This window comes from Oxyura jamaicensis, chromosome 6 (genome assembly GCF_011077185.1).
Source record: "Oxyura jamaicensis isolate SHBP4307 breed ruddy duck chromosome 6, BPBGC_Ojam_1.0, whole genome shotgun sequence".
Lineage (NCBI taxonomy): Eukaryota > Metazoa > Chordata > Aves > Anseriformes > Anatidae > Oxyura > Oxyura jamaicensis.
Genome location: NC_048898.1, coordinates 10,713,478 through 10,725,850, shown reverse-complemented (window position 1 = coordinate 10,725,850; position 12,373 = coordinate 10,713,478). Strand labels below are relative to the sequence as shown.

The following is a 12,373-nucleotide window of genomic DNA, read 5'->3' as shown; positions in this document are numbered from 1 at the left end:
TTGGATCTGAATTCAGTGTATTATTTTTTTTTTCCATGTACTTAATTGAATGTTGGCCCTGCCGCTGTATAATAGCATTTTACTGAGTTTGGTACAAACTTTGTTGAGTAGTGAAAGGTCACAATTTGCTTAAAGAGCAGAGTTCTATCTTTCTCCAGTCGCAAAGTGGAAACTGAATTAACAGCAGGACTTGCATAGTCCACATGAACTGCTGAGAACTAACTCTTGTTTAATTAATATTAGTTTACTATTTATAAAGTGATAACAAGCTTCTTGTGGCTTTTATTACATCTGCTTTTAATTTTAAAGGCATTTTAATCAGTTTGCATGATGGTATTTGTCAGCACCGGGTAAATATGAGCTCTGATACCCTTTTGAGACGAGTTAACAGGTTAGGCTGGGAAATAACATACAAGCTCATTTCTCCTCTCTTATCAGAAGAGATCAGTTCCCAAAGTGACATAGATATTGTTGGTGTAGGTGATACCTTTAACCATGACATCACTTTAACCCCCCAGGGCAACGCTTAGACCCTTGGGAGTGTATTACCACTTCAGCTGAAAGTGTGAGGCTTTCTTTACATTGAATTTCTTCTACTCAAGGGAGCAAAAATGATGGGTTCAGTCAGGAATCCTTTATTTTAACCTGAGTGCAGTCAGGACTACTGAAGTAGTCCTGAACTTTTATTTTCCTTATCCTTCCTGTTCCTCCACCCCCTTTCACTTGACACCTGTCACTGCCTTTGGTGGATGAGATAAGCAGAGAACTCTGCACTGTAAGAGAAGAGGAGCAGAATATGCCCGCGAGAAGAGGAACAGAACAAGAAGAATCGAGACTTTGCTGGGCAGGCAGGCGTGGGAGAGCTCCTTTGCTGCAGGTTGCTGTCTGGAGTGCCACACGTGGGGTTTTGTCACTGTAGTGAGGATAGTTGGGAGCAGGCTTTTTTTCTCTTTTTTTTTTCTTGGAGTCGTCATGCTGCAGCAAATTTTGCGTGATATGTATATTGACCCTGAGCTCCTGGCAGAGCTGAACGAAGAGCAAAAGCAGATCTTGTTCTACAAAATGAGAGAAGAGCAGCTGAGGCGCTGGAAGGAGAGGGAAGAAAAAGCACGAATGGAGGAGGCTGTGCTGAGAAGGACAGCGAGGCGCAAACAAAGTAAGCTTTGTGACCTCCTGTGCTTGCTCAGGAGCTGGGGGAGATGGGCATGCAACTGGCTATGATACAGCATGTCTGGAAGAGATTACGAGGAAGAGTGCCAGCTGTCCCCTAGGATAAGAGCAGAGCAAGCATGTGAAAACAAAGAAATGTGTTTTCATGCAATATGTAGTTAAGCTATGGGGCTCCATCCACAAGCTGTTATGGATGCTAAATGCGTATGTTGGTTTAAAAAGCAAATAAGCAAACTCATGGAAAAAAAGTTAAAGGTTCTTGAAGTGTCATTAACAAGTGTTTGATCTGGGGTTCAAGTGGTTTAGAATAAATAGGAATATTTTCTTGCTGTCCCCTGTGAACAAGTGGCTTCCACCTCGTTGCCCATTAATAGGATGAAGTTGTCAGGCTGATGAAGGATAGAAAGTTTCCTTGTGGAAATGTAGTTGCAGTGAATCCTTGCTCAGTATGGAGATGTTGCAGAGATCTGTCAAACATCCCTTTTCCTGTGAAATGCCAAAGGCCTTATCCTGTCTTAAAACCAATTCGAATTTGGATTTTCAAAATCATTAATAATCTTGGGTAGCTGATTTTGCAAAAGTGCCCTAGTAGTTATCTCACAGCTATATTCGCTATATAAAGCATTGCTTATGCTAACATATACCTATGGTAGAAGGCTTTGCTTTGAGAACCTCAATACAGATGCATTATTGGGTTCAATTGTCAGACTTCTTACTAAAGCTGCTGAACCTTACAAAGTGCCAAGTATATCCACTTAGATACTTGACAATTCAAAGACTGACTAAAGAAATGTGTTTCAAAGCAAAACTAGTTTTCAAGACTCACTTGCAGCAAAGGCGTTTATCAAATGTTTCTAGAGTAAGTAACAATGGTAGCCTTAAAGGAAGGGAGGAACATTCAGAATAGCCTAATAAGCAGGAGAACGAGTTTAAAATGGCCCCTCACAGATGACAAAGTAGCAGTTGGGAAACCTAATTCTGTTTAATTTCTGTTTTCTTCATTTTAGTGTTCTTACTGTGAATGGCTCTCCTTTAAGAAGGATGGCATCAAGATAGCTTCTCTCATACAGCACAATAACCTTGTTCATTTTGATTGATTTGTTGCTGAGAAAAAATTAAAAATGCAGTTCAGATCCTTAAGCCAAAACACCACTACATCATTGAGATAATCTGCATTATTCTCCTTCTTTTAGGAAGACAGATGCAGAAAAATCCAACTGCAAAAATATTTATGTGATGATTTGTCATAGTGTTGACATCTAAATTTCCATATATAAACTATGCATTAAACCTGTTCAGCTTCCTACTACAGGAGGCCATTTTCTGGGTAATTAATTTTCTGATTTATAAAGAATAAGAGAATGAGGAGAAGAGCAGCAGAGTAACCTGTAGATCATATGTGCTCTAATGAAAGTATTCAGGTATTTGCATAGAGTAAAATTTCACAATGGCACATTTCCATTTTACATTTTACCTTTTTAGATTGCCAATTTGAGTTATTCTTTAGATTTGACTTTTACCCAAGATGAAAACATTCCACTTCCTTCAGAACCATGCTAAAGAACTGATCTTACAGGAGTTTTTGAGACAGATCTATTGGAATTAAAGTTTGAGGATTAAAGCCAGGCATTTGCTTCCTCTGAAAATCACAGAATCACAGAATAGTCTAGGTTGGAAGAGACCTCCAAGATCACCGAGTCCAACCTCTGACCTCACACTAACAAGTCCTCCACTAAACCATATCCCTAAGCTCTACAAAATGTATTTTGACTTCCAGGATCTGATGTGGGTGAGTTAAAAAAGATAACTTCCATCTTCCAGGCATGCTGGTCATTAACTGTACAGACACGTGTGACTGATTTCTGTTATACAGTTCCATAATATAATGGTAAATGGTCTCAGAATGGAGCTACATTCAAGAAAATGTGCTGTAAGTCAACCAGAAATTGGGGGTATAATGCAGGAATTACTGTGTAATTCCATTGCCTATATAACTCAAATGGTCAGAGCAGATGGCTGTAACAACCCTTTCCTATGTTTTTTTTTTTCTTTTTTTTTTTTTTTTTTCCTAAAATACATTAAACATCAACTCTTTTTGGAAATTTAACCTTTTTACAGTTTTTTCTTTCCATTGGCGTATAAGCAAGTATCTAAATGTTCTCCCCCAGCTACACAACACAGAGTATGCAGTATTTTTTCCTGTTCAAAATTAGTGACTACCAGGAAATTTGGAAGCACCACAATTATATGTTCTTTATCCCTTTGAGACTGGGAGATTTGAACAGTTTCACCTTCAAGATGTTGTTTTTGACACTGCATGGCACAGGTTTTGTGCTGGTATTATTTTGCTGAAGTCAGAAATTACATTGGCTTTATAGAAGCGTTATGGAGTACAGAATTAAAGATTTGTGTAGCTTGACACATAGTAGAAAACAGAAGTGAGATTTTAATATCTAGCCCTAATGCTGTGCTGAATCTCAGGATCACTCAAGCATAGCAATCTGCTAGCTGAATATGTGATTTTCTAGTTTACAGAAAAATGTGTATGTTTGTGAATATGAAATAACATTTGCATAAAATGATTATTTTTTAGTAATTTACTCTGAATTACCTCTGAAGGACTATTTCAAATCCTTCCATTTTCCTCATAGCTAGAATAGCTACATATGAAACTCTTACCTCACCTCTTTGGGATGGGATAGGGTGAGACAGAGCAAAAGGAATTGGTAATAATGGGCAGTTTTCTAATTAAAAATGCTTCGAAAAATTCTGGGGCTTGATCTGGAGTCATGTACCCCAATTGGTACAATTCTCCATCAGTTCAAGAACTTACCTGCTATTCTATGTGCGAACCCAGCAGCAAATAAACAGAGGTGGATTTTTCAAAATATTGTGGTGATGGTGAATCCAATTCTGATTTTCTGCAGTGTCTTGAGAATGAAGGCTCCAAACGCATGTAAGCTTTCAAGAAGTTTCTGTGAAACACATGTCCAAATCATTTGGAATTTCAGTTGAGTTAAATCCCTGAAAATACTGGGGTTCACCTGAGGTGAGGAGCAGTTACACATACCTGAGAGGGCTCCTGGCACTGTCTCTTAAGAGTGGGATTTGGAGCTGGTTGGTGAAGTGCTCGCAGCCGGAGATGCCTTGGCTGCTGCAGACTGTCAGGGCCACCCCGCTCCAGCGTGCCTCTGTGTACTTCTTCAGGATGGAGTACTTCCATGTCATGTGAGTCTCGGAAGTCCTTCTGATCTGAAACACAGAAAGCTGCGTCGTGTAAGCAACTTACCATGTGCAAGGCTTAGATGTGTTGTCTTACAGAAATCACAAGTGCAGAGTTGGGAAAAAAAAAGTGGCATTCACAGGCTAAATAATAAGAAAAAAGGCCTTGCTTTAGATTTAAAAACCATCCACATGTTTAGGGAATGCTGCTCAGTGTGATAACTTTTTAACTGTTTGGAAACTAATTAGCAAAGACCCATAATGTACAGCAATTTTTACAGAAGTGCCACTGAATGGAGGTTGTCTGTAAATGTCCTATTAACACTAGGACACTTGTTTTTTTGTTTGTTTTGGTTTTAGTTTTGTTTTTAAAACAAAAATAAGCTCCAAACGTGAACTAAGATGATGCAAGTTGTTGAGAGTGTTTAGCAACCCAAATTGTGTAACGTGTGATTAGTGTTAGTCCTCATGTCTAAAGAAAATCACATTAGCCTTCGTCAGTAACTGCAAATTGTGCCTGCTTTTACATTTGGATTGCTTGGTTCATGTGTCTTGAGAAAAGGTCAAAACTGGGATTTGTATCAGATTGTGCCAATATTAAAAAAAATATTTCATTTTGGGGGTGAATTAAATGTTTCCAGGTTGTATAACAGTTTAAAATTAATTCCCTTTTTAAAAACAAATAAAACATCACTTCTTCAGAATGAAATATTTCCTTTAGGAAATAGTGAACTGTTCTGACATTTTTGCTGTTTGTACCTAGCCTACATTTGTACTTTTTCCTAAAAGATATTAGAAGAATTTCAGCATTGTTTGGGTCCTCCTGAAATGACAGTATTTAGTGAATTTATTCAAAATTACAAAAAGCAAACAAATTTTTAGCTTTTATTATGACTCCTGGCTTGAACTGAAAGAGCTTCAAAAGCCAATAGTGTTCTTGGAATTGAGGGGTTGGTCTCCAGTTTGTTTAAAAATTACTGCTGGGCAGATCTTTCAGGGACATATCTTCACTGTGATAAACCAGATTGCCTTTTCTTGTTGTGCTAATATCACTAAGGGAAGCCTCCTCAAAAGTTCAGGATCCCTTTGGGATTTGCTCAGTTGACTGACAGGCAGCTTTGCAATTTGCAAAGAAATACCTTGAAGCGATTAGGCAGGAGCCCTTTAACCAGGATAGCTGAGCTGGGACTAAGTGAAGGATGCTGCCAGGTTGGATTTTGACTCTCGTGCACCATCCAGAGCTGTCAGAATACCCAAAATGAGATTTCAAAACCTATTGAGCACTAGGTAGCTGAAGGACAGCCATGTGGTAGGGAAGACAGTGCTGGACTGCTGCTACATATTCTGACATTTACTTGTTGTGAACTGCAGCTCGTGATGTTCAGACAGGAGCTATTTGTAAACGCTGTTATTTACCCGTCCTCAACAAGTGTAGCTGGGAGAAAATTAGGTAGGCTTATCACAGCATGGCTAACAGTAATTTCTTTATCTAAATGACATTTGTGTCAGAAAATCATTGGAGAATAGATGAAATGATTTGAAAGCAAGTATTTCAGATATCACAATGGGATAGTTGGAGGATACATCACTGTCGTGTGAAGGCACATGCGTGTGTGTTCCAGTGTGCGCATGTAAGGGTGAGTGGGTGTACTGTGACATTTTACTACATTTCTGAACTCAGAAATGTATTCCTCATTTATACTAAGTCTTCTCCATGCCCTGGTAATGCTTAGCCAATACTTGGCAAAGAGTACAGAGATGTGCTCCTGTTGTCTCTTGTCCTGTATCGTTGGATACAGGTCTCACCAAAAACATCAGAATGGGGTATTTCTGAAATTTTTGGTCATATGTGGTCTTGAAAATTGTAAAGTCCCATCTTTTCAATTCAGAGATGACTGAAAATGTAACAAGCGAATATTAGAATAATTTTAATTAGGGGACTGAGCCAACTAATTTGAAATAATTGGAAATGCTTTAATGTAGCATTCACAACATGTGTAGCATCTTTTGATATGATGCGGTTTTGTTAGTAGCAGATACCTTGGGGCCAGAACTCAGCTGCTCAGAGCTCGTGCTGAATATGGCAGTGTACTGAGGTATGCTTGAACAGCAGCTTCTAAACTGCTCACTTCTCTGAAGCTGGGGCTAGAAAGAGACCCCCAACCGCCATATGACCTAAATATGCACCAGATGGAACAAATCTAGGGGGACTTCTTGGCCCTCCCAGGATTAGCCATAAGTCTGTACTTTTTAGTCTCATCCTATGCCCTGCAGCTGACTTCTCCATTTTGCAGAAAAAGCACAGAATACTGCTGACTACCTGGCCCTTATTTCACCCAAGGTTTCTCTTGCACATGTGCAGTCCTCAGCACTCCCACTGTCTGAAGCATCTGCATCAGCTGCGTTCTGAGAGAGGCTACTGGGTTAATTGAGTCACTGGCATGGAGACAATTCCTGTGCATCTTTGCTGCATGGTGTTGCTGAGCCTGTCGGGACACGGTGGTGGCAGGCAGGCTTTCTTGTACGTACTTGTGCTCTGGTAATGATATGAGGTTGTGACTGGTTGCAAGCTCATGAATACTTGATATGGAAAGAGAGCAGCACTGCAGCCAAGGTGAGAGTGGGATTCACCCAAGCTAATTCAGTATTTCCTTCCTGATTTTGCCAGTTTTTAGCAGAGGCATTGGGTTTTGATAGCAGGATTTGGAAGACTTAAGAAAACTTGAGTATTCAACTAAGCAGTGGTTTTAGCCAGACACTCGTGATGGTTCATTAACCTTCAAATCCACTCCTGCGCTGTGGTGCTAGAAGATGTCACTGTAGTAGTATAGCTCTCCCTGCTTTGGTGGTCCTGTGTGTCTGACAAAAGGAGTCAGTGCAGACCTGCCACACTGCATTACGTAGGGGAGTCTGGTGCAGCAGGCGATCCACGGGTACCAGTTCATTCTGTGGCAGGGAACCCTTCTGCTCTGAGTTTCCATCCATCCTTGAAGTAGTCATGCAGACTTGGTTTTGTTTATTGGCCAGTGGTGGGTGAACCTCGATAAAACTAAGTAAAAACTCCTGCATATAGCTTTTACTGTTTACAAAAGGTAATTGAGTATGGGAATCAGAAACCATAGTGTTATGATAGAGCTTTTTTTTGAATGAATGAAAAATAAATCAAATGAATGCTACCGATGTGAATGAATTCACAATGTTCCACTTCGATCTGTTATGCACCTGCATTTTTATACCATTTATAGTGAAAGGGACATGAAATGGACAGATGAGATTACCACTAGACTGTAGTTCATAGAGTGTCTTTAAGAGTAAGTTCTGAATGTTATCTCCTGGTTGAAAGGGGATATTAATTATAAAAGGGTATTAATTATAAAATTAAGGGGATATTAATTATAAAAGGGTATTAATTATAAAATTAATAGGTGTTACAGTGCTCCTTGGCCATGGAGCCAAGAAGATCTTTGGGATATACTAGATAGAGACCAAATAAATGCTAGCTTTTTTTTTTCTTCGTTTTGTTGTCGTTTTGTTTGCACTATGCAAACCTTGAAAATGCACAATCTGATACTGCAAAACCACTTACCTTTGAGTGTCATGTATAGTTATCTTTGCCACATTTGTTAATTACCATAGTCTTATTTGAATAACTGTTTCCTTGCTTAATGTTTGCTCTCTTGCAGTCACTCTTCCTTTATTTGATCCTGCAGGGGTATATTGCAGTGTAATTATTTCCATGGTAACAGGCTGTAATTCCATAAACATAAGATTGAGTTTGTTATATGATTGGGAAGCAGCTGGAGAGCTATGAAGGCTGATTTTTCAGCAATGCTGAGATCCAGCAATTCTTGTTGATATATTAATGTAAATCAGCTGAATTTTTCTCCCCTTGCAAATCCTCCTTTAATCAGAAAGGCACACGACACAGTGTTGAAACTGGAGAGTGCGTAAACTGAAATGTTGGAGGACTGCTTGAGAAGTTTAGAGTTTTTCCACAATTTGTTGTTGCCTTGAGGATTAGTTTGAAGTGACTGATTTTTTTGAATATATTCTTGGAAGAGATGGGTTCATGGTCCTGTGACTATTAGCAAGGGCAGACTGCAGAGTTAATTATAGTAGATGATCAGTTTATTGTGGGATTATGTGGCTTTCATTGCTTTCATCATTACCACCTAATTATTCTATATGTATTTTAATGAATTTACAGCAGTTAGTGTTTGGAAAAGTGCATTTTGTCATTTGAACAGTCTCAGAAACATTCACAGTAATAGTTCTCGGGTTTTCCATAGAAATAAGTGAAATTGTGTGTATATTGGTGTGTTTCTATTTAAAAAAATAAAAAAATACATGTAGGGGGTAAGCTCAGGGAACTGAGAACAGCCTAAAGCTCACAACATCTTCATTTTCATCTCAATCAGTGTGTTTCTAGTACATGTCCTGTAGCTCCTGAAACTCTGAATGGAATCTCATCTACCCTGCTGACTAGGAAAATTCAAGCTTCTATCTTAAAGAAGACATAAAAATTGTTTATTCAGAAAGCCAAGAGTAAAATCTCATGTAAAACACATTGTGCTTAGACCAAAGCATACCAGAACTATATTCCTAAAGAACAACAACAACAAAAGTACCCCACAAGCTGCATTTATCTCTGAATGACAAAGGCAGATCAGGCTGATCAGCTTGATGTCAGCAGTGAATGCTCATGCAGCCTATTTCAAATGCAGAATAAGTTTCAGGAGCTTTCTTCTAGTGCAGGGTGAGAAAAGAAAAGGAAGACTTTCTAAAGACTGGGTCACAGGATATTTATGTGACTACAAAGCTTTCCAGCTAGTGAGGAAGGAGAGTCAATTGCTATCACAGAGATCTGTAGCTTCCAAGGGGGAGAATGATGGTGGGAAGCCAAACCTCAGAGAAACAGGAGAGTTCATGGAAAGAACAGACTTTTTTCATAGAATCATACCATATCTTGAGTTGGAAGGGACTCACAGGGATCATCGAGTCCAGCTCCTCGCTCCACACAGGACCACCCAAAAATCAGCATTGTCCAAGTGCTTCTTGCCTCTGTCAGGCTCAGTGCCGTGACCGCTGCCCTGGGGAGCCTGTCCCAGAGCCCAACAACCCTCTGGGTGAAGAGCCTTTTCCTAACATCCAGCCTGACCCTCCTGTGAGAGTTTTTTTGAGAAAGTTTAAGCAGACTTTGAATGCCATTCCGTGTACCTGAAATTATAAATCAGAGATCTTCTGATTTTCTGAATTTGTACTTGACATGGCCTGTAGCAAGCCCTGTGCTGCAAAGGCAAAGGGGGACTGCTGGCACCCGGCGTTTTGCTGGGCTGAGCCAGCAGCCTGTGGCTAAGTAACAGCACAGCTGGGAGGCTTGACACCAAATCAGGCCTCTAATGGTGCTTGGAGCCGTTCCCTTGAAAGCCCTGGAGATGGATCACAAACAGGAATTGTCGGGGATGCTGCTGGAGCTATTAAAGCCATGACGAATGATCTCGGAGGAAGGAAGCCGACTCCAGCAATATTCCATTTGCTCTGATTACTGCTATTTTTAAAGCACTTTTAATTAGAAGCATGTGTGAAAATAAAGCCAGATAAAACCCCAAACTCTCATTAAAAAAAAAAAAGGCAGACAAACCCAAACCATGGTTCTGCTCCTCTGTCCCAATTAGCAGAGTACCAAAGGCGTAGCTCTCCTTTATGTACTTCCATTTGTTTTAAGCCTTGGTCACAACGTGGAAGCCTGAGCTGATGCGAACTGAAGCCTGATTTAGTGTAAGCAATGCCTGCAGCGGGATCCCCCTCCCAGGCACCTTCACGGGGTGGTTTTCTCTCTCCTCCAGCACTGCTGGTGGTGGTCATATTTTCTGGCACTGCTCAGCCGTGGCAGGAACAACACGCTACCTACACCAGGGATTCCCTGAGGGTAGCCCAAAGGCCGAGGGCAGCCCCTGGTGCCCTACAGCACAGCCCATGCTCACACCCCAGCTCCGTGTGTGTGTGCGTGTGCGTGTGTGCAAGGCTGGTAGTACTGCTAATAGAGACTAGTAACTCTTACAGGTGAGACTCTTGAGTTTACTATTGCTCTCCAGGGCCTTGTTTTCTACGTACATTGCTTTTACAGAGGTCTCTGTATAAATACAAATAAATAGAAAACATGATTTGCTATTATTTTTGATTGTGTGTATGCATCTGTGTTTATATGTGCAATTTTGTGTTACTGTTGCTGCAGGTTGTGGGTCTCCAAGAAAGTTTTCATTGTGATCCCTTTGTGCTGCATATTTAGGATACTTGATTTTTCATTTGTCTGGTGTAAGTAGCAACATACAGAAATCTGCTGGTCTTAAAGCTGTGTGGATGTAGGTTTGGGGGGGCTCCCTGAGAGGTGCTCATTCACATAGGAGTGAAGAGGATGGCAAGAAGTAATGTTGCCTTCTTGTGGTGCTACAGTGTTGTTTTAGACAAAAACATGGTAAAACATTATACCTAATAAATAGCTTGCCTGAACGGTAGAGATGGAAAAACAACCCTGTAAATTATGGAGAACATTTTCTTGATAAGGCAGTTTTTGTTTCTACAACGCTTTTACTTCACCTCTCCCGCCCAGACTGATTTTGACGTCCACTACTTCCTAATTGTAACTATTCACAGCCTGCCACAGTCTCTACAGGAAAAGAGAAGTACTTTTGTGGTCAAGGCACCAGACTGGGACTCAAGAGATGTGAATTTATTTCCTGATTCTGAATTAGGTTTTGTTCCTGGGCTCAGAAGCCTGCTTCTGAACAGGAAAAATGAGATTCCCTTGCCTCTTTCTCACCTAGATTTCAAATGCATTTAGTCAGGACCTGTATTTTTCTTTAGATTTATTTGAATTTTTATATTTCAAAGTTGTTTCATTTGGAAATATATATAAACAGGGTATCTTATTTTTTCAGAAAAATGGTATACTTGAAAGGTATCTTAAAGCAGAAATTGTTTTATTATAATTAGTCCTTGATAGTGGTAATTCTATGGTTGCAAAGCAGACAACGCTGGTTTCCTAAAAATATTAAGGAAAAAAAATTCTCAGTGCTCTCAGCTTGTATCTTGCCATTGGTTCTACAGTTTTAAAGTGCATGCCCAGCATTGTTGGTCCAAAAGATCTGGCAGTGACACTGCGAGGCTGCAGATGCCTCTCGTATGGCAGGAATGCCATTTTCAGTGTCAGATCTCCCTGAGTTACTTCTTTTCCTGACCACTCATCATTTTTGAATATTACTTTGTGCTAAGAAACTCCTAAGTTTTATGGATAGGTTGTGCAGAAAAGCCCATGCCCAACTTTATGGGGAGTGTAGCTGGTGTAGTTTAAGGAAAGCTTTACATGGGAGTCATTCCTTGAAGTAAAGTACAGTGGGTGGTTGAATGTGGAAACGTTTCTGTTGTTCTAAAGAAAAATGTAAATAAAGGTAAATATGCTCAAGCTGATTTTTTTTTTTAAATTGTACACGCAGAGATCCTTCTGTTTAATATTGAAGCTTTAATTTGCCAGATTGTTTGATAGTGTTTTTATCTTTCAGTTTGAACTATGGATGTATATACAGCAGTATACTCTATTGTAGTACACAGTAGTTAGTGCTGAACTAAAAATATGTTATACTAATGTTTTCAAAATAGTTTACTACTGTCTACTGTCTATAGCTTTAGAAGAGAGATCCATTGCTTTAAAAGTAAGAAAGAGAACAATTTCTTAAAACATGTCTGCAAATCAACTATTTGTTTTAAGAGGCTGGGTAGTAATGGATAAGTTGTGTCTCTGAGAAACATATTAATAATCCTTTGGCACAGGAAAACTGGAAAAAAAAGGCAAAGATAAAATATATCTACTCACCTGAGATTTTTTTTTTCTCCCCTCTTTTCATCTGGTAAGGTCATTAATGAGAGAAGTGGTGTCTTGAAACAGTAGCAATGTTTGGTATCTGCGTGTTATGATACAGTTAAA

At 39.7% G+C, this 12,373-nt stretch overlaps 1 protein-coding gene across 6 annotated transcripts in view; it reads left to right on the top strand.

Annotated features, from left to right (window-relative positions):
* Positions 1 to 12,373, top strand: part of SH2D4B (SH2 domain containing 4B) — a 112,410-nt gene that overhangs the window by 45,173 nt on the left and 54,864 nt on the right. The window contains exon 2 of one of the 6 annotated variants that reach the window (XM_035329511.1): positions 763 to 1,156. The exons of 3 other annotated variants lie outside the window; for them this stretch is intronic. In XM_035329511.1, the coding sequence (XP_035185402.1) occupies positions 973 to 1,156 (184 nt within the window). In that variant the 5' untranslated portion in view covers positions 763 to 972. Of the gene's footprint in view, positions 1 to 759; positions 1,157 to 10,022; positions 10,171 to 12,373 lie in introns of those variants that run through there. 2 more of the 6 variants (XM_035329509.1, XM_035329513.1) reach the window with 2 other exon arrangements.